Raw genomic sequence first — 22119 nt, forward strand, 5'->3', positions numbered from 1 at the left:
AGTTTGTTAATGGTGTTGCTTGTACGACCCACAAGACAGGTACTACTAGCATCACACATACAACTGGATAATACTAGCAACTATAAAACATGCTACACAAGAGTATTGAGCCTAGCCTTAGAATAGACCAGATTGATACTAGCTGTTACAGAACAAAATACAGATCGAAGATCGATGTCCCCTCAAGCATATGATGGCAGACCTCAACAGTGAGAAGAGCCTACGTCTCAACTAAAACAAGGATGGACTATATGTGAGGGGGCATAGGAAAAGGGACCTATAGTGGTTAACATGGAATTTGAGTTATGCTAATCAAAGAATTCTACAACTCACCAGCTATTCATATTTCAAATTTCAAGTCAATACTCAATTGTTTCACTTAGTTATGAAGAATTTAAATACAAGTGTGATTTCCCAATGTATGCAATTTACTATAATTACCTAACAATAAACGGAAATTTACTGACTTTTACTCAAAAGTTTAAAAGTCTCTAAAGGTCGCTTTTCCTATGCCCCCTCACATATATTATTCATATTTCATTTTGTCTACCAACATGGAAGTTCCTTGAGTTGACATGTCCTTTAGATTCAAACCACATCTCAGCTAGGTCCAACAAGTAGAGCAGAACAGAATACCAACAAGTGTTAGCAGAGCTTAATCGTTTGGACATTCCAAATTTCTGTGGAACACTGGAAGTGTTATCAGTATTTGTTAATGCAGCATTTCATTGATTACTACCAAAGGCCTCTATGCAACGAATGCTGGGCACTGCTGCAAAGAACTGTATATCAGCCTCTTAGAGGATATTTATGACCTGGAAATGCAGTAAGTAATCTTTAACTGGTACCAATACATATTAAAATGTACGCATACACTCAAGTCAAGACGCATGGGCAGCCAATCAAACCAGATCAAACGTACATTTACTGTTCTGTTTTCATTTTAAGCTCAAGGTGACGCCCCAAACACCAAATTACATTTAAGCTCAGGGCGACGCCCCAAACAACAAATTATAAGTTAGATATCATTGTACACATCAGTCACCTTAGTGGGTTCCCTCTTGGGTTGGTCATGTTCAGTGGGTTGGTCACGTTCTGCAAGTCGCGCGTCCGCCATTTATCTGCTAGTCTCGTGCCCATACCCCACCCACATTGAGTGCGTTATACCAGTCTGGCGCGGCCGCCCCTACGATTAAAGATGATCTCTAAATCGAAGGGGCGGCCGTGCCAGACTACGTAGTAAGTGGGCTGCAACATAGATCTCTCTCGATAATCTAGAACTACCCCCTGATTGCCTAGGTGCTAACGGGCAGAGCGTATTAGACTCGTCGCCAATGATGTGGCATGTGTGCTCGCATGTGTGACGTGCTCGCATGTGTGGCCACCTCCCCCCCTCGGGCCACCTTTCTTCACGGTTAAAATCGAGGTTAAAATATCTCAGCAGCTGGGGGCTGTGCTCCCAAACCTGTAACTCAATACTGCTGTTGGAACCCCCCTTCAAAGAATACTGGCTACACCCCTGTGCAGTGAAGCAGAAAACTCAATTGGTGATCAGGTGTAACAATATCGAGACTACCAAATCTCAATGGAAGGGCACATTGAAGAGCACCATGAGGGTCAAGGCACTGGACAAGTAACCGAAGCCTAGGAGTCTACTTAGTCCCACCACGCATGAAGCACAGAAATTTACCACAAGCCGAGCCACAAGCTGTGTGACCCTGATATGAACTGTATTGTGTAACACACTCCAGCATGGAGGAATGGCCACCTGTGAGTATTTATTAACTATCAACCAATCAAAGGTACAGTGGCTGGAGCATAGGATGGCATTGCTAGAGGGTAGTAGTAGAGCCATCAAAGCTTCAGTGTTGAGTGTCAGTTAGTATTTGAAGAAGTATGGACACATGCTGAATGTTATATATACTAGTGGGGCAAAAAAATTATTAATTTTCAACAAGTAGAATAGGGATCAAAGATTTGATTTTGAAAAAAACTGCGTAAACAAGAAGTAATAGGGATGATAATCCACAAAATTCTATGCATCATCAGTTCAAAGCAAGTTATTTGAATAGTGTACACTCAATTTGCGATTCCTATTTCAACATTTTAACAAAATTTAACCACAAGTTGAAATAGGAATCGCAAATTGAGTGTACACTATTCAAATAACTTGCTTTGAACTGATGATGCATAGAATTTTGTGGATTATCATCCCTATTACTTCTTGTTTACGCAGTTTTTTTCAAAATCAAATCTTTGATCCCTATTCTACTTGTTGAAAATTAATAATTTTTTTGCCCCACTAGTTTCATGATTTTTTTCATGTCCATGCACATGGACTACTTCTTAAATATACGTTCAACAGTACATGATTGTTTAATAAAGAAACCCATTGTAATATCAACTGGCAATAAACAATTACATAAATAAGTTTAATAAACAATTAGTTAACAATACAGTTAACAATACAGTTAACAATACCACTTTCCTTTGACGAGTAGATAAATCCACTAGTGTGACCGTTTACTGCAACGAAGCGGTGCGAAATCTCAACACGAGTAAAACACACGCTTGACAAAACGTGGTCGACTCCAATTAAAGTGCTGAGTATCCGGAGTATCCCGCTTTTTATTTTTCAATCGCGTACGGAAGGGACACACCCCTTTTCAATTCGAAATTTACCAGTGTGTTCCAATAGCTTACAAGCCTTGTTATGTCGACTCTTAGCTGGTAAACAGCTGAAGAATATAATAGAAAGTATACACGAAAGGCGTACAGTAATAGTTTAAGTGACGAGGTGCGGGCCACACCCCCTTCACTGTCTCGTAATGAAGGAAGTCTAAAACCCGAGTTTCAGTGAACAATAGTTATGTTTAATGTTTAGTGTGATACAACTTGATGCATTTTAGTCCTGTGAGCTAAAGCAATGGAATTTTAAACAATTCTATATTATCATCTGTATGGCTTCTCGATCGAATGGCGTCTCGAAGAGTGATTCTTGCTCTATATCTCGCAATCGCATTAGAGAGGGAAGATTTTAATACCACACAGACCTGGGTACGAATGTTTTTTAAATACGCCATACGTTTTTAGGGCTGATATCTACTTCCTACGAGCTGTAGGCGCGCGAAACAAGAAAGAAAGAAGAAAGAAGAAAGAAAGAAGAAGATGGAGAATCTAACCATTTTCAAAATTTTAAAAAACACCTAAAACCATTTCCCTTACTTTTAATACTTGTTGGCTAGTGTTGTAAACACAAAAGAAAGGTCTAGAATGTTTTAGAAATAAAATCTAAAGCCCGGAAGGCTGCTTTTGGCGTGCGTTCTATTAGAGTGTTTTGAAAAATTTCTGCCTGATCCCTATTATGTACCACTACCGTGGTACATGATATATCACAATTATGAAAGTTTAGTTTTGTGGCCAGCAGGGCTAGGTGTCTAATCACTACTTCTGCATATAATGATCATTTGATTCAATACAAATTAAGTTATTTATTATTTAAACTCGCAGTACTCGGTAAAGCCGTTCTTCCGTACTGGAATACACATAACATTACAAAACACGTACATGGCAACACTATGATATACAAAGCTACACTATATAATCTTGGCTGGCTACACACAACACATAAAAACTGCAGTAGACGTAACAGTTCAGGACAGCAAGTCATGTAAAAGGCTCCTTGATATTGTATTTAATAAATTGATCCTGTCTATACAGACTTTGGACAAGAACACAACAGAAGATGAAATCTAAAATATTTGGTTTTGAACAAATGAAAAAAATCCATCACAACTATCAGTGTTCATAATCTATACCATACTTCATATTAGTATTATTAATTACCGGTAAAGGCACTGCCTGTATACTGGGTCAACACAAAATTTGTACAATCATAAGATGGCTATACAAAAATAAATCAAAGTGAGAACAATAATTTAAAATAATTAATTGAACTAGCATTTACAACAGTCAGGTAAGCCATTCCAGTCATTGAGAATCCTATTAAAAAAATAATCAGATCTACATTTTAATCTTGAAAATGATTTAAATAACTTAAATTGATGTCCCCTTGTGATGGTATTAGTGTAAGTGAAGTTGTGAAAGTCTGAACTAAAATAATTGTTTAAAATTTTGTATAACAAAATAAGATCACCTCTTAGTCGTCGATGAGCTAAGGATGGCAATTGTAGTAAGGATAATCTTTCAGAGTAGGATTTATCAACCAGTGTTGGTAACAAACGGGTAGCTCTTCGTTGGACTTTTTCAATCTTTCTCTGATCCAAAATAAAAGGTGGCCCCCATACAGAGTTACTATATTCCAGTATGGGCCATACGACACAAACAGTTTCACCAACATATCTGGCTCCAAATATTCAAAGGACTTCCTAATAATCCCCAAGAGACGATTAGCCTTAGCAGTAACCTCAATGGTATGATCATGGAACTTTAGGTGGTTATCGAATACAATACCAAGATCCTTATGAGATGTTACACTGTCGACTAGAGTACCATTAAGGGTAAAAAGAACCATAACTGTGTGCTGTTCCAAAGTGAAGGTGTTTACACTTAGCGACATTAAAATTCAACTGCCACTGAATGATTAAGATTAAAGCTCTGCTACACTGGTAGTCATTATTGCAGATCTACGGCACAACTAAATACTCTAATACAACAGTCAGTGAGTACCTCCTTGTCAAGGTCTTGGTTTCTCTGTCCCCTCAATAACATTCAATATTACTGTAAATCAGGAAAAATTTCAGTGTAGAAAATTTTCGTCTATTAAAATTTTGACACAACTTATTCGTCACTGGCATAATTGACGAAATTTTTTGACAATTTTTTCTTGATTTGCAGTAGCTATTCATGGTGGCTACACTGTGGGATTGAAATATAAAAAAATCTACAATAGATACACAAATCAGTCTGAGTCAATAATAATTACTGAATTTTGTTTTGCTCTTTTGCTAGTAGTCACTTTGAAGTCTTCAAGGCCAGAATCTTCACAACTGCTATCAAACAATACCCCCTTCTTGTGCCGTTCACTAAACAATTGTTTCTTGTGACGTTTCTTTGTAGTAGTAGTAGGATTAACTGGCAATGGAGTGACATCTTCAAATGATCGTGAAGTGCCGACAACATCATTTAGTGGTTTAGCAGCTGAGGTGTTAGTAGAGGTGATGATACGAAGTGACATTCTACCAGTCTTGATGGCATTAGCTCTGGGGCCAGCCACAATATAACTGATGGTAGAGTAGGGAGTGAAATGAAAGTCTTCTTTCAGCACACCCTCAATTATCATGCTCATTATCACCTGCTCACATGAGCTTGTTGTTAGGGGACTACACCCCTTACCCTTCCATAACTCTAATAGTTTCAGGAAAGTTAGTCTCTCTTTGGAGGCAGTTGCACCTTCAAGCACAGTTAGTACGTTCTTGCAGTATGACGTGACGTCCTCATCAGTTGTTGACTGTCCATTACTGCAAATGTCACACATATTGTCACAGTCACTGGAGGACCAGTGATCACCAAAATGGTGTGCCACAAAAGCTCTCCGGCACTTTGATTGCTCCAAACAATACCTCAACATCTTGTACAAGTTTTGTAGTCCAGTTTGTTCTGTGAACACCATACCACTTTGTTTGAACACATCAACATGTCGGTACATGAGTATGCAATGAGCCTGTAGTCCATCACGACCTGCCCTACCACTTTCCTGGTAGTAATTCTCCACTGACTTGCTGAGGGTGTGATGGATGACAAACCTAACATCACGCTTGTCTATGCCCATACCAAATGCTACAGTAGCCACCACAACCTAACCACAATAGGAACAAATTACAACTAATTCACAACAATAACAATTATCAGATCTTAAGTCCACACTTATTTATTTTGTAGTTAGCCATGGTAATGAATTAGTTTAAACAAGAATTATACTATGCAAATATATATAGCAGTAAGCTTTAGCACTCAAGATAACAATTCAAGGTATGGGGTGGCTATTATGAGCTGCACTATTAACTGGCCAGTATGACATCACTGGGGGTTGTACCTGTATGTCATTATTAAGCCATTGTGAGTGAGCACATGTTCTTGCATCTGGTGACAGGTTGGCATGGTAACAGGAAGATTTGATGCCATTAGCCCTGAGGTCATCAGACAGCTGTTCAGTATCCTTACATGAGAGACAGTAGATGATTCCTGTAGTACAATACTCTAATAGAACAGTCACAAGCAACACTGCAATACACACTGAAACCTCGTTAATAGGACCACCTATAGGATAAGTGGCCATATTAGTGAGGTGGTCCTATTACTGAAATCTCATTAACGAGGCCACAAAACATTATTGAGGTTTTTGACAAACCAATCTAGTTAATGTAACAACAATGTACAAACACTACATGTATATAGAATAGTTATATCACTAGGCAGTTAGGAACAGCAACCTTTGCAGTGATACTTTACTGCTGGCCCCTTTATATTGAGGAAATATTGTGCTAACGTTACCAGTTTGGTTCTGCAGTTTGTGGCCACTGGCTTCATTGATGAAAATTAAATCAATGTAGTATGTTCATGACAGATGATAATAAGTTTTTGTTCATAATTGATTTGCCCCCACCAATTCTACTATAGTAATACAGTATGTGTGTACCTGACTGGTTGTTAAATCTCCCCTTAATAATGCTCACCACCTCTTCTACCTGTGTTTTGTGCGATGAAGACTTGGGCAGCACCTCGTAATACAGGTTTTGCCGGTTATACGACGTCTTCAACACCAGGCAGTTCTTCAGCCCCAGTATCTTCTTGATGTCATCCAATACCTTATCTGTTGCAGTAGCTGTCAGCCCTAGTAATGGCACAGCTGGGAACTGACGTTTGAGAATACCAAGAAATTTGTAATCTGGCCGGAAGTCATGTCCCCATTGGCTTGTACAGTGGATTTCATCAATGACAATACGAGATATCAGTTTCATGTCTTTAGCCTTTTGTAGTTTGGACATAAACTGTTTACTCTTTGCTAACTTCTCTGGAGTAACAAACAACAGTTTCATTGTGGATGGTTTAGTGAGCATTAAAGAGTGGACAGTCTTCACATCTTCCTTACTGCTACTAGCATTCAATGTCCTACACATGATGTTTAGCTGGTTTAGTGACATCATTTGGTCCTGCATTAGACTGACCAGTGGGGATATCACTAGGGAAAATCCCTCATCAATTATTGCAGGTAACTGGTAGCAAAGGCTCTTGCCACCTCCTGTGGGCATCACAAGGATGACATCATGTTTTGATAAGGTAGCATTTATACAGGATGATTGCATTGGACGAAATTTACTGAGTTTGAACGAGTTCTCCAGTACTTGTTGTACTTTACTGGACCATACAAACGTGCCAGTCTCTAGTCTATCAGAGTCTTGTTGTAATTCATTGTAGCGGCGCGCCTCTCCACGTGCCAGCTCTTCCAGCTGGGTCAAGATTAGAGTCTTGCGTTGTTGAAGTGACTCTTGTTGAGCCAGTAAGTGATCTATCTCATCTTGAATGGAAGTCAGTTGTGTCGTTACGTCTTCTAAATCTTTCTCTAACGTTCTTACATCCATTAATTAGCTTACAACATCGATTGTAGTAGTTTCTAAATAACGCACACCCCCAAATCAAATTAATTTCAAATAGAGAGCACATTACGTAAACATTGTAATAGAGCAGTCAACACAAAAATACAAGTTGAATGGCATTTGATAGTATTGATCATGATGAGATTAATAACGATATTTAGTGGAGTAGTCTTTTGGTGACACAACAAGTCCACGACCTTTCCTGGCCCCGCGGTATACAGTCTCTACAATGTCTATCATTTCTTGTTCATCCTGTAGTGGCCAGTTAATCTTGTTATTATTACCAGTCCCCAAGTCAATCATAATGTGTTTATTACGGTAGAAGAACATAGTAGTACACGGGTCATACAACTCGTACATCTTGTTAAAATCCGGTACCTCCGTACTATCCACCACGTAGACAACCGCGAAGTTTTTAATACGCTCTGCTATACGGTACAGTATCTCGTCCATCTGCATACACATCGGATCCCAGTCGTGACCGAAACGTATCACAACCACTCGTTCTTCTTCTGACATTATCGCCTGGTCCACTTGCCAGCCATTGTTTAAATGTTGCAACATGTACGACATCTTCGCCCTATCACACCAACAGGAGACTAAAAAGTGAATCACGTTCTGTTGACAACCTGTGAACCCACAATCGATAGCTTTGATACCACTATATAAACGCCTCTACTTTTCCCATGGAATCAAAATTATTGATGTGCGCGTGTTGATTGATTGGATAACAAAAACTATTAAGAGATACTAGTGCAGTCTACTCAAGTCCTCTACTAGTTTGACGACCTCCTCCAACAAGTTGTTGTTGATCCCTCCTTGTGGTGCCTCTGGAGCTCCAGCTGGCTGTGACAACTACAAGGGGATAAAATAATAGCAGTGCTCCATTGGTAGAATTCCAGACAACTACATAATGAGGTCACCTAAACCAGCCTAATTGATAATCCCCAAATGGATCATTTGTGTACAAAGTGACTTCCCTAATATGTAGCCACCTGTTTAATAACGTTAGTACAAATGTGACACGTTAACAAGCCACAGTTGAGGCCGAGGTGTACCATAAAATGACACATCAGCCATTTATCAGACATGTCACTTTTCCTTGTCAATATTTGATAGTGAGTAAATTTGTCAAAAGTTTCCTCAATCAAATTATTATGCTGCTCTACTGGTGATGTAGAGTAACAACTAATGAGATATGTGAGGACTAGCTAGTAATGGTGAGGAGTAGCTAGTAATGGTGAGGAGTAGCTAGTAATGGTGAGGAGTAGCTAGTAATGGTGAAGAGTAGCTAGTAATGGTGAAGAGTAGCTAGTAATGGTGAGGAGTAGCTAGTAATGGTGAGGAGTAGCTAGTAATGGTGAGGAGTAGCTAGTAATGGTGAGGAGTAGCTAGTAATGGTGATTTGATTATTGGCAATAATCGACATTGTGTACTTTGATTAGAGATAATCGATATTGGCAATTACTGTGCAATAATCACAGAAATATTTGTGAGTTTTCATGTGTTTAGCGTATTTCATTACTGCAGTTGTGTGGGCAATAATCATGATAGCTCCATCTCTACTAGTTAGCTGGAGTGAAGAATTTACTCACTTTCATGTTCTTCACTACTTCCTCCATTTTGTCTCGTGGGAGGTCAAGAAACCTCTCAACAAGGTCACCATCGATGAACCCAACTGACACTCTAGTACGATGTTCTGTAGCAAATGATCTCCACCTAACAACCAGTCAAGGAGTATAACACATCTGGACTTGTTATCATTACTTCATGTATAAACAAAGTGAAGTCATCTGGCCAGAGATCCAACATTATACAGAGGACCACTCACATCATGGCTAGAATGATTTCTTAAAGCCACCTAAGTGTGATCACTTCAACAGTTGGATGAGTAATGAAATAATACAACTTGGTGTTAATACCAGTAACACAAAACCACTTCTCCCTCTGATGACTCCCAACTAAACAGGCTTTAGCCTTATTGTGGGTCCTTGAAATAGCCATAAAAAGGATACACAGAGTGGTCGATGTTTCCAACACTCTTCACAACCATCAACAAGCTCTCCTGTAAACTGGCCAGTAATCTGTACACGTCATCCTTTAGCTGACACACCATCCCTAAGGGGGTGGAGTGGGGGAGATGTGTAACCAACAAAGTAAAATGAACACAAATTTATAACAAGACACAAGTAACAGTGTTAGAAGAAAACTGGTAGGAGTACACCTGTATGGCAGTAATATTGCAGGCTGATTGGCCAGGTGCCAATATAGTTGGCTATCCCTGTCACCTGAATATTAGTCCTTACTTACTCTTGTCTAGGGATGCGGCGATTATGCCGGCATAATTTCGGGCATAATAGGTATGTGTGGGAATCAGGAATTATGCTAGCATTTTGAGGTAAGTATAAAGCTTTAACAGTAGGAAAATCTGCAGATTGCACAATTCCTTTAAAAAATCGAGATACTCTAATAGAACAGTCAGGAATTCTAATAGAACAGTGAAATGAAATACTCTAATACAGCAACCAGGTAAAGAATTCAAGACTATTTGAAGTTTAAACATCAATGAAAATGGTCTGATACAGCAATGAACTGGCATTATTAGCCAATTATGGTGGCATAATTTTGGGAATAATGGGCAATTCTCAAAAGCATAATAGGTGATTTTTTTAGCACCGCTCAAAAGCATAATGCTCAATTTTTGGAGCATAATAGCCTCATGCCTACTCTTGTCTCTGCACTATGGGGACACATGTGCACACACAAACACACACATACGCGTACACACAACATGCACACTCTTTACCTATAGCTCCAAACACTGTTCCAAATATAACTGGTTTTCCTAATATGGGTGTAGTGGTCAGTCCAGGGTGTTCCATCACTAATGAACCTGTTTAGAGAGTGTGGTGGACACTAATAGGAGTCAGATATTTCCTCACCATGTCTGAACACATTGACACTGTCTCCAACATGAACTTGTGATGGTTGGATCATGTACCTCATGTCTTCTTCTGTTGTGGCATCACTAGAAAGTGAAGTAGGAAATGTGACTGGGTGCGGAAGGGGTGTGGTGTTATTTACGTGTTAAGTGTTAATCACACATAGTGAAGCATCTATTCAATAATGCCAACTTTTGTGAAACATTGGTGTTGAGTGTTTCAGCAAATTAATTTTATATACCAAATCAAACTCAAGAGGCAATATTTGTAGAAACTGCAGCTGAGTAAATAACAGGTGAGCTTGTAATACTGGAAACCTTAAATAAATGGCAGCACTGCATTAGCTGATGTCTACAATAATAATCTGCTCACATATAACAAAATGTAGACCACAAGTGATGGTGTACATATTGCTCATTTAGCTCAGAGTGCTTCACTTGGTGTAAACACCACTTCATTATGTGTAGTGGTTGGCAAGAGAGATGTAGACAGACAGACAGACAATTTTCAGTTTAAGTGACCACCTGAGAAAACCTGCCATGTTTGGTGAATTAACATGAGTTGCTGTTATGGTTGAACAGATGACATAGCTTCTTGTGGGGTAAAATGCTACATAGTAACAGTATCAGTCCTGTTTGAAGTATTGCAGTAAATTTATATTCTGCCATGCCAACTATGAACGTACAGCTAGCCAATGAAATCAAATCCACCACATTTCAGTGAAATTCACAACTTTGTCTACAGTAATTCATCAGACCCTATCTGGCCGACCAATGTGACATTACTACTAAAAAGGTAATATAGCAGCAGTCTGCCCTCCTGAAACTAGTTTGCACAATCCTCTTCTGTTATCTATAGTAATAAAGGAATGGACTGCCAAGGTTTGCAAGCTGAATAGTTACAGTGCTATTGAAAGTTAACAGCAAGGGATTCAATTTGTACAGTAACAGGCACTGAATTAGATGATATTGTACTCATGACTGAAACAAGCTGGTACTTGGCTCAATCTGTTCACTACAATCAAGAGTTCATAATATAAAGAGGGAGGGTTCTATAAGTATATGTTCAAGCATTGCCGCGAGTGCTATATGAAAAATAAAGTATGAGGCATGCGGCCGAGATGCTAATAAAGCATGAGGCGAAGCCAAGTGCTTTATTTTTCATATAGCACGAGCAAGGCAATGTTTTAAATAATTTAAGGAACTTTCTAGTCGTGTAGCTTCACCATACACTAGGACTCGTAATTAACACGCGTTGCACGAACTATTAGCAGCCTGAATGCACACAAACTAGTTTACAAGGTAACTCACACGTATAGTTTGGCATAGTAGACATTCATCATGTATTTTGGTAGGTTTTAGTCAAAACCCACAATCAATTCTATTGTGACATATGGTGAAGTATTTCCGTGATATCTCCAGGACTTGTCCGTTTACAGTAACAAACATAACAGCAACATTACCTTCTCCCACCCATCATCGAAGCATTTAGGTATGTCTATAAAAGCAATCCAGTGGTAGAACTCGTATTGGCTGGGGTGATTGATCACTCAGCGCAGCAAGGCTATCAGCCTTCACCGGCTTGGGTGATTAATTGTACAGGCGTGAGCAACTGTGCTTTATTGCCCACAAAGAGTATACTTTAGGGCAAACAGTGCTCCTTGTGGTGCAATAAAGCACTGTTTGCCCTAAAGTATACTTTATGAAGTTTAAAGTACACTTTTCTCTTTGATCTCGCCCACACAAAGTTCTATGAAGTAATATAAAGTTCACTCCCTCTTTATATTATGAACTCTTGCTACAATCCATTAAGGTATAATTGCTTTCCTTATATTCCTCAAAGAAAGCTATTCAAATGAGGTAAACTTTATTTCTACTACATCACACACAAGTGCCTGTAATTCACGTGCCCTTTACTACATGTGAACAAGATACTACTCTCCATGAACAGGAAGTGTATAACTTGTGTTGATTGGTGAATGTTGCATCACAGCAACACTGTGTACCAAACTGATTAAACATTTGTGGTGTATGTGGTGTATGTATTTCAATACTTCAATTGCATAATAGAATTGCAAATATGGCGGGATTTTTCTGAGCTAGTCATGTAGTATGATAATTGCACAGACTTTGTATTGGTTGGCTCCTTGTCATTCTATTTCTTACTCTACTTTCTACAGTGTGGAAAGAAATTTGTTATCTTCATGATGGTATTCAAGTCCCGCACTGTTGTTGACTCCCACCATTGTCTATACACTAAATAGAAGGTTGACAAACCTGTTTTTCTGGCAGATAAACAGGTGTTGTGAGTCAGCCCCAAGAAAAGTATCATCATCTATGATCTCAATTGCCATCATCATCGCAGGGTTTAAATTAGTATCCATGGAGATCTAACACAACAAATAGCCAATCAAAACACACAGAATGCAACAAGCTCACCAGACCCAGCTCCTCATTCTTATCAGGTTTGAACACTAACAGAGAGAATGATCGTAACAAGTCACCAACCTGTAGTGAGAGGGGACACAATGTCATTACAATAAGTACAGTGGAGGTTATAGCCACATCATAACTCATCTAAGATATGTCAACAATGACATTAGATGAATACTAAATATTTCATGTCATGTGTCCGGATCCCTTACAAACCTTCTTAGACCATAGCACCTGGTACCATATTTGGTAGTGTAATCACACATCAAAGGGATATGTGATCAACTTCCTACTATTATTTAATATCTGTTAATACTCTAATAGAACAGTCACTTTTAGGATTATCAAAGGTTTGATAGACTCAGAATTAAGACTGAAGCAATCATAGTTTTAGTATTCAAGTACTCTCTAGAGTTAACGATCAAGTACTCACAAATACTAGCTACCTTGTAGTCATACCCATTTGACATGTTTTGTACTGACTTGAAGCAGTTTACAACTTTTCAAGTAACAACAATGATACACACACTGTATTAAAGTACTGATGTTAGTGTTCCTGACAAGAAATTAGGCCAATCAAATTCTACAGCCTTCAATGTGTCACTCCCTGGTGGTAAATACACCATGTGAGCTGGGTCATGTGATCTTAACAACTACTAGAGTACCAATTTTACTATCCGAGTACCAAAATCCTAAACAAGTACTCACCGAGTAATAGTATTAGTTTCAGCCCTACTAGACCCTTCTGTATTGTTGATGATTAGTTGCCCAACAAGCTAACAGAGTCCGACATCACTTCATCAGTAGACTAGCAGAAAACAAGACAGATACTCTCACTGACGGACATTCTTGAGGCCAAAGAAATGTCTCTTTATTGAAGGGGAACCGGAATCTGAAATTGAAAATATCTCCCAACTGGCAGCTCAGATTGATCCAGACCCCAACACTGTTGTAACAGCAGTCACTCTACTGCAGGGTCCAACCTCACTGGAAGGTACGTCCACACAACACAAACACTGAAGAGCTGCCAGTCACAGCCACACCCCAAGAGAACCATGTGGTCACACCCCACATGTCATGCACCAAGTTAGCAGTGGGGATACTACTTGTCTAACTAAGCTCAATATACTGATTGATCCATTACAATGGCAGTCTTTCTAGGACTGTCTCAAGGCAACTGTGCATTATAACTCCTCTCTAACTGATGAGTCCTCTCTAACTGATGAGTCCTCTCTAACTGATGTTCAGAAACTGAATTACTGTATAGTAGGAATTTTTAAAAGGTTTAATTTTTGCAGAATTTGAAATACAAATACGTCCCTGAAATTAATTTTTCGCAATACAAGCATAAATAATGCGATAGCGTTACCCAGGTTGAGGTGAAGCAGACAATGTTATGGAAGTACTTCACTAGCAAGGAACCTACGAAGGAGGAAGTATTAGAAGCAATCCTTTATCAACGTCAATGCCTAGCTAAGCAATTGAAACAGCAAATTGTACATCTTTCAGGGTAGCATCAAAACACCTACTCATGATAAGGATGAGGAGCAATGTTCCAATACTCATGGAATATACCAGATATTTGGCGATACAAAAAGAGCAGCATAAAGTCAGCAATGCGACACTTTTCTAAGATGGAATCTGAAAGCAAGCTGATCAACAACAGAAGATTTCTCCCAGCACTGTGCATGATTGGAAGGTGAAGTATCTAGGTGTGCTGAATAAAAGCATGGACCAGGTGAAAGCTGAGAGGATATATTGTTACTGCTATTTACTGTGTAGAACTCAAAAAGAATACAGTGAACCTCTCTATTGTGGACATTTTGGGACCCAGAATCAGAGTATTAACCAGACTTGTTGGGACCATTTGTCCTTACTATGGAGGTGTAGTATCCATAATTCAGGGAGTTTGTTAAGAGAGGTTCCACTGTATGACAACAACACAGATAATTATACATAAATCAGATTTATCATTACAGTTCGACTAGTGAATCAGGTAGGGAATTCCACAATTTGATGGTAGAAGGGAGGAAAGAGTTCAAATATGTGTCAGTTCTGGCAAACGGAAGGTTGCTGTGCTGCCAAATAAGAAGCGAGGAAGTTCTGTACTATTGGGTAAAGAGCTGGACGGACATGTGGAGACATTCTTGCAGCAGTTGCTAGTGAATGATGTAGTGATAAACACAGATGTAGTAATGGCTACAGTAGAAGATATTGTCTGTAACAAGGACAGCAATCTACTGGTCCCATTCTGATATACCAAGTATGGGAAAATGACAAGAAGGAATCTTGAGAAAAGGAAAGCTACAACTAAAGGGCATGTCTATGACATGAAGGCAAATATGGAGCTTGAGGAGATTTCAGATGACTTGGTCACTAATTGGGACCAGCTGGTACGTTCCTGTTAGTGACTGATCCATGAAAAGTTGCAATCGCAGGTGTTGATGATAGTGATGTGCGATATTAAGATTTTGGTTTCGGTACGATGTCAATATGATAATTGGTAAAATATTGAAATTTCCATACTTTTTCGGTATTTTTTTCTTTTGATTAATTGCGTGGGGCAAATGTTTATAATTAGCAGCTATGCTTTATAGAATTTGTGGTGAAGGTAATAACAAGCCTTGGAAACTGGTAGATGCTTTTTAAAATGGCTAAACTGTGCAGAACTGAGCTTCATTTCTACCGTGATTGCACAATCACACACCAAAAGTTGTAAATTACCAAAATATTACTCAATATATTGAAAATTGTAGCAAATATTGACTATACGATAAATATTGACATCAGTTATAAAAATATTGAGATTCGATACGATATTGAAAAAAATATTGCAATGTCGATAATTTTTCGGTATATTGCACATCACCATATAGTTCCTTCTAGATGGTAACCCAGCGACGCCCACTGCAATGAATAATCTGTAAACCCCTGTCATCATTTTTACATATCGTGTATGTTACCAGCTTCTCCTTGACATGACAGTTCTTCACCAATAAAACTGGTCCATATCTCCTCAAACAACAGACTCCATTGAATACGTTGTACTGCCGCTGTCCACCATCACAGGTAAAGTGTTAGTTACTTAGCGTAACAGGTAATCAATGCGATGATACTGTATAAGGGTTTTTGAAAAAAAAAATTTTTTGAACCTGCTGTCAAGCATTATTATTGAAAATTTCCTGCTATACGCACAACTGCAACATGATGCTGTAAGAGTGGTAACTGGTTTACACTGACAGGAATCAACTATGAACATACTGCAACAGAGATATGGCTGACCACATAAACTTATCAATGAATACCTTACTTGAAATACTCACCTTACTGGGCAAATCCTGTGATACAAACAGTTCACTGTAAGTAGTGAACAAACTTACAGCAGATTTCAGAAGAAACTTAGCAATACAGCACAACAGGACCATTGATGAACCACATGGCGCCTAGCTTACAGAAATCAGAATTTTAGAAATGGGTTCACACTACTCATTGAAGAGCCACTTCAGTTCACAGCCTCATTTCATACAAACTTCAAACTTTATGTACAGCAAGACACTCAGAAGAAACCATTGTGCATACTGCAAGTTGTGCTGTTAGTACCTGTAAAGATATCAAGGAGATCACCAGAGACATTTAGACACATTGTAATTGCTTGGGCCATCAGAGTATCTCAGTGTCGGAAATGTGGCAACAAACACAACACAAGTATTAGCACTACTTACAATACTGTCTGCTCAGCCACCTACCCCTTAACACAGACCAAGGGAGCGCCAACAACTCAACTTCACTTACTGCTCTGACCCCTCACAATGTACTTGTTTAGGAAAACACCTGCCTGTTGAAAACTGCCTTAGCAACAATCACCTCTACACTGAGGCCAACATATTGTTTAACAAAGGGTCTCAGTGTTCCTTCCTGACCCAAGACTTGGCCAATTAGCTGTCACTAAAACCTCTCAAGAAGATATTTCTCTTGCCACAAGTCAGCTAACCACAAGATGCAATCTAAACATTTCATACCTATATCACTCCTCATTGCTTCCCTACTACTGTTGTACCACTAAAACCCACCCTAGAGAACTATCATACATCAATTATCTGGCCATTGATTAACCAAACTTTCGGTTATCCAAACTGTAGCGATGACTGCTCTATTAGAGTATAAGGTGTGCGTTCTATTAGAATAATTGAGCAAGGCTCTGTATATAAATGAATGGGCTTTGATTGTCCGAACTTTTCGATTATCTGAACACACTCAAGGCCCAACGAGTTCGGATAATCAAGGGACCACTGTATCTACATCTAGCCCACTCCATCAACACTCCTTCTATTAGGATATTTTGGAGAGAACATCACCAGAGGGTACAGTCCAACTGATACTAGTTCTAAGATTGTCAATCTGTTTTCAGGACCAGTTTCACAATTCAAATAAGCAGTTTTGCAAGAGTACTCACAGACATATAACACTCGTCTCCCAGATAGCTTCTACTAATAGCTTTCTTCATGTCCACCTGCAGAGACTGGCTCAGTAATCTCAACAGTAAAGCTCATCATGTACTGACTCTTTAGAGCTGCAAGTTAAGTATTTGAGTTGTAAGTTCACTATTTATGCAGCACTTACAACACACCATACTCACATGACATCCAAGCCAATTTATATGTTATCACATACTACAAATATAGTACCACAACCCAATATCAGACTGCTGGAGCTATTATGTATGCCAGAGGTCAAACTTAAATTGAGATCACGAGTATCAGACAGTTCACAAATATCAAACAACTCACAATCTATTGATCACACACAAATACTGCTATGCCTGCCAATGTACTTGGAATCCACTGGTATACAGACACACATGTCTCTTGTTTAGTAAACTGCAAATGTAATTTCATGGCACACTGGTACAAGGATTATCAGTAAGCAAAAAGTATTTTTTGTTTTTACTGTAGATGTGCTGAAGATCATAACATACTTAATCTTAGCAAAAGAGGAGAAGATACTTTTACAACTAACGGGTTTAGTAATTGGAAAAAGGCTCTAGAAAACTTCAAGATTCATTCTCTTTCAATTACTCACTGTGAAGTACTGATGAAGTTTTAACAGCTTCAGCAACCACCCGTAAGCATTTATCTAGATATACGGGCAAAGAAATCTCAAGCCAGTAGACGGAATGCTCTACTTAAGCAACTCAATGCAAATTTATTCTTCGCCACGGAATTACATTGAAAGGCCATGACGAGACAGAAGGTAATTTATATCAGCTTTTAATAATGTTGTCTAATGATTGTCCAGATGTAAAGAGCTGGATCTGTGAATAAAAGTATATGTCTCATGAAATTTTTGATCAGCAATTTCCCTAATGGCTAACAGATTGTTAAGATCACTGTTAACTGCCATTTTAGAAAATGACCTGCCTGGTATGCGTTGATTGGGGATGAAGCAACAGATATTGTTAAAAGAGAGCAATTGAATGTCTCCATTAGGTAGGTAAATAGTAACTATGAGATCTCAGAAGACCTTGTTGGTTTGTACTGCCTGCCAAATACTGCTGCTGATACAGTGTATGAAGCCAACAAGGATGTTCTTGTCTGATGTTATCTTCCTCTTTCACTGTGCAGAAGGCAAGCGTATGATGGGGCATCAAATATGCAAGGAATACAAACTGGTGTTGCCACCACAATATAGACAGAAACTCCAGCTGCATTACCTGTCTATTGCTTGGTTCATTTATTAAATTTATGCTTACAGGACAGGAAAACAGATTCAAATACTAAAGGATACTCTAGATGTAGTAAAAGAAATATCTCAGTTGATTAAATTTTCACCAAAACGATCCCATTTTTTCTGAGAAGTTAAAGCAGACTAAGTGACCCTGGAGTGACCCTGGAGTGACCCTGGAGTGACCCTGGAGTGGCCCTGGAGTGAGTATCAAGTTATTATCAAGTTATTATGTGTTACCCGTTGGACTGCTAGACATGGTGCTTCTGAAACAGTGCTACTCTATGCTAATGCAGACCATGGAAGATATTAACATGAGAACCCATGATGAATATGGAGGTGGGATTTTGCATTTAATGGAAAAAATTCTCAACCTTGTTTGTAGGATGTCTTGTTTTCGGTGCATCTGAATCTTTATCAAAAACAATACAATATAAAGACATATCATTCCAAGAAGCCATTGCTGTTTAGCAAAATCATTTTACAAAAGGATACGGAAAGAGAAAGAATTTATGACAGAGTGACGAAAAAAGCTCAAAGTGTAAAAATTGACCCCCCCCCACTTTACCAAGGTATAGAAGAGCTCCCAGAAGGGTGGATAATGGCAGTGTTCCACATCAGTTTTGCTTCACCTAAAGATTATTTTCGTTCTCGATACTATCAGGTGTGTGATTTGCTGCTAGGAGAATTGGATAAAAGGTTTGAACAGTCTGAGTTATACCTAGTATTGTAGCCTTAGAAAGATTATTACTAACTGCTGCCAATGGAGAATCTTATGAGGAGCATATTCAGTCTGTCTGTAATTCTTGTTACAAGGAAGATTTCAATTTAGCAGAATTACAAAAACAACTACTCCTGTTGCTGGATGTAAACAAACAAGATGCTCCATTAGCTAAAACGGTGACTACCATTAGTGAAGCTATGAAGTACAAGGACACGTGTATAAAACAATGTTGTCTGAGGTACAGAGTAGGGCTGAGCAATAGTATCGATAGTGCGATATATCGCGATAGTAAATCACTATCGTTATCGTGATAGTAGGGATATCACTATCGTGATAGTTATGATAAGCTCAGATCTGCATTAAAATGGTATTAACAACCCTTCTATACTGTTTTACAGTTGGTATTACCAGCTTTCTTACAAAGGAATGGCCTGTAGGAATGGCCTATGCCAAAGTCCATATTCATCGGCCACCCACGAAGTTAATTAACAAATGTCCTGTGGATGCAAAATAACTTTCTATAAGACTACAAATCATAGCTATACAACCAAGACTTTGATAAGAGCAAAGTGTTTCATAAACTATCGGGATAGTAAAATTTTGCATGATATCGGGATATTTAATGAGTAACTATCGTGATAGTAAAATTTTTACTATCGCTCAGCACTAGTACAGAGGTTGTTAAGGTTGTACTTAACTGTCCCAATTATTTCAGCAACATCAGAAAGAACATTTTCAGCTTTGAAGCAAGTAGTCACATATTTACAAAGTTCTATGTCTCAGAAGAGACTTAATAACTGCGTATTACTATACATGTACACAAGAAATTACTGGATGGAGTTGACATAGTAGATGTTGCTAAAGAAAAAGCCTTTTCCATAATGACGTCACATCAGTTTTCTATTTGAGGCACTCTTATATTTTTGAGTATTGCATCCTATGACAACAAGTTTTTCATGAACCATTTAGTTGTTAATAAAGGATGATATTGAAGCCAAGTTACCAGGTATGGTTACAACGTAATGTTATTTCTATTCAACCTTCAAAACCAGCCGAAATTTTCAAAACCCACGTAAACAATTTAATTCCGCTGTTATACTCATACCCGTTAGTTTTAGCTCGATATCTCACACAAACGATTAATCTTCATTTGTCACCCAATATCACCTGTACTTGAAAACATTAGAGTCACCTAAATAGAAGTTGCCATTTTTTGCTCTGACGTCATTATGGAAAAGGCTTATTTGTTCTGGTAAATGATGAACGCATCAAATAGTTTGATTTAACAGTTAGACTATTATATACTAAGATATAGCTCATTTAGAGGGTTACTAAATCACTTAGTCACCTGACATGCTCATTTAGTGACCTACACATGTTCATTTAGTAACCCGCCCTCAGGCAATTTTGTACGTGAAAAATAATTATAACACGACAGGTACACTGGAGTACTTGATAATACTGTAATACAATTCTTCTCCTTGTTCTGTGAATAATTCTGGAGAATAGTAGACTAAACGGCGTATCTACTGTAGCTCTAGCCGTTACTCTGGTTACCGGTCGAATAATTATGTTTGTGGGTGCTGTAAGGACTTCAGAAAGAAACTGTTTTGCTGTTCTGCATTGCTCTTTCACGCCACACAATGCTCTGGCTATAAAGGTATGTACTTTAAATCATAGTCTAAATAAGTTAGACACCGCGACCAACGGGAACTAAGCAATTTAATAACCCCTCTGGCCCTTAGTAGCGCCCTCGCTGCGCTCGGGACACTACAGCCTCAGGCCATTGGGGTTACTAAATCGCTTAGTTCCCTTGGTCTTGGTGTCTAACTATTATAAAGTGTACATGCATTTACAGTAGTGATAAACAAAATTATAAAATGCATATTTGTTTCTAGCATACTGAGTTATGTATTATATGCTTAGTATGATCTGCTGCAGCAGATAGTTCAATCCATCAGTTGTTTCATTATTTTTTCACTCTAAGATTGTATCTGCAATTAGATCCAGTGGCTATAACATGAGCCAGTGAGTATAATACTATTTGTCCATTGGGAAACTGGCAGCAGCTAAATGTCCTATATAGTGGAAGGATAATACCAAGAGTTAATAATATAGAGAGGAGAGTGTCTAACGCCGTATAGTCCTGTAACAGATGATTGCACAGAAGTTAAACAGCTTCTTTTCCGCGTAACGACAGACTGGCTAGTATATTTTCGCATTTAACCACAAAGGCTATCCCAGACACAAGGGCGTGCATTCAATTCGATGTTCAAGTTCACCACGAAGAGCATCGCTCTGTTGCGTAAAGAAGTGTGGCTGTTAACCTCGAAGATAACTCTGGGGGAGAGCGTCTGAGAAACCAATAAACGCTGAACCAAAGGCGGAGTATCGCTTCGAATTTTCACTGCGTCGCCAAGTTACCCTACCTTTGAGCATTCTTCAATTGAAGGAGCATTGTTCCCTGTACATACAGCTCAGTCTTTAGTTCAGTCTTCGAATATTCTCAAGGATTCATCACGGTGCGGCTAAACTAATTGCGGTAAGGAAACGAACAAATACTAGAAGCCTGTACGTTACAAGGAAAGGAAGCCATTTAACTTCTGCGCAATCATCTATTACAGGCCTATACAGCGTTAGACACTCTCCCCTCTTATTATTAACTCTTGATAATACATAACCTT

The 22119-nt window shown here is 38.7% G+C and overlaps 4 protein-coding genes across 4 annotated transcripts in view; all 4 read right to left on the bottom strand.

Moving 5' to 3' along the window:
* Nucleotides 1-1191, bottom strand: part of LOC136259563 (uncharacterized) — a 32417-nt gene extending 31226 nt beyond the window's left edge. The window contains exon 1 of the mRNA XM_066053033.1: nt 1046-1191. Within this exon, the coding sequence (XP_065909105.1) occupies nt 1046-1117 (72 nt within the window). The 5' untranslated portion in view covers nt 1118-1191. The remainder of the gene's footprint in view (nt 1-1045) is intronic.
* Nucleotides 1192-4874: 3683 nt separating this feature from the next.
* LOC136260025 (ATP-dependent DNA helicase Q1-like) lies at nt 4875-7736 on the bottom strand. The gene is made up of 3 exons (XM_066053617.1): nt 6659-7736; nt 6056-6204; nt 4875-5818 (listed from the first exon to the last, which is right to left on the bottom strand). Exons 1-3 carry the CDS (start codon nt 7599-7601, stop codon nt 4922-4924), a joined length of 1989 nt encoding a protein of 662 aa, XP_065909689.1. The 5' UTR covers nt 7602-7736; the 3' UTR covers nt 4875-4921.
* Nucleotides 7661-8291, bottom strand: LOC136260031 (thioredoxin-like protein 4A). Its single transcript, XM_066053628.1, has one exon. The coding sequence runs from the start codon at nt 8187-8189 to the stop codon at nt 7761-7763; it is 429 nt and encodes a 142-aa protein (XP_065909700.1). The 5' UTR covers nt 8190-8291; the 3' UTR covers nt 7661-7760.
* A 23-nt stretch (nt 8292-8314) lies between these two features.
* LOC136260022 (DNA damage-binding protein 1-like) overlaps nt 8315-22119 on the bottom strand; it is a 55520-nt gene continuing 41715 nt past the window's right edge. The window contains exons 23-29 of the mRNA XM_066053613.1: nt 12997-13065; nt 12835-12947; nt 10559-10644; nt 10423-10509; nt 9632-9734; nt 9212-9335; nt 8315-8471 (exon numbers count right to left, since the gene is read on the bottom strand). Coding sequence (XP_065909685.1) covers nt 8367-8471; nt 9212-9335; nt 9632-9734; nt 10423-10509; nt 10559-10644; nt 12835-12947; nt 12997-13065 — 687 coding nt within the window. The 3' untranslated portion in view covers nt 8315-8366. The remainder of the gene's footprint in view (nt 8472-9211; nt 9336-9631; nt 9735-10422; nt 10510-10558; nt 10645-12834; nt 12948-12996; nt 13066-22119) is intronic.

The sequence above is a fragment of the Dysidea avara genome, chromosome 7 (assembly GCF_963678975.1).
Source record: "Dysidea avara chromosome 7, odDysAvar1.4, whole genome shotgun sequence".
Lineage (NCBI taxonomy): Eukaryota > Metazoa > Porifera > Demospongiae > Dictyoceratida > Dysideidae > Dysidea > Dysidea avara.

Bases quoted from the DNA above. Each gene is read 5' to 3' on its own strand.
- LOC136260025 (XM_066053617.1), bottom strand. From the start codon at position 7,601: ATGGATGTAAGAACGTTAGAGAAAGATTTAGAAGACGTAACGACACAA. The intron at 6,205-6,658 runs GTACACACATAC...ATTGTACTACAG, and splicing joins GAGATTTAACAACCAGTCAG to GAATCATCTACTGTCTCTCA. The intron at 5,819-6,055 runs GTACAACCCCCA...TATTGTGGTTAG, and splicing joins GGCTTAATAATGACATACAG to GTTGTGGTGGCTACTGTAGC.
- LOC136260031 (XM_066053628.1), bottom strand. From the start codon at position 8,189: ATGTCGTACATGTTGCAACATTTAAACAATGGCTGGCAAGTGGACCAG.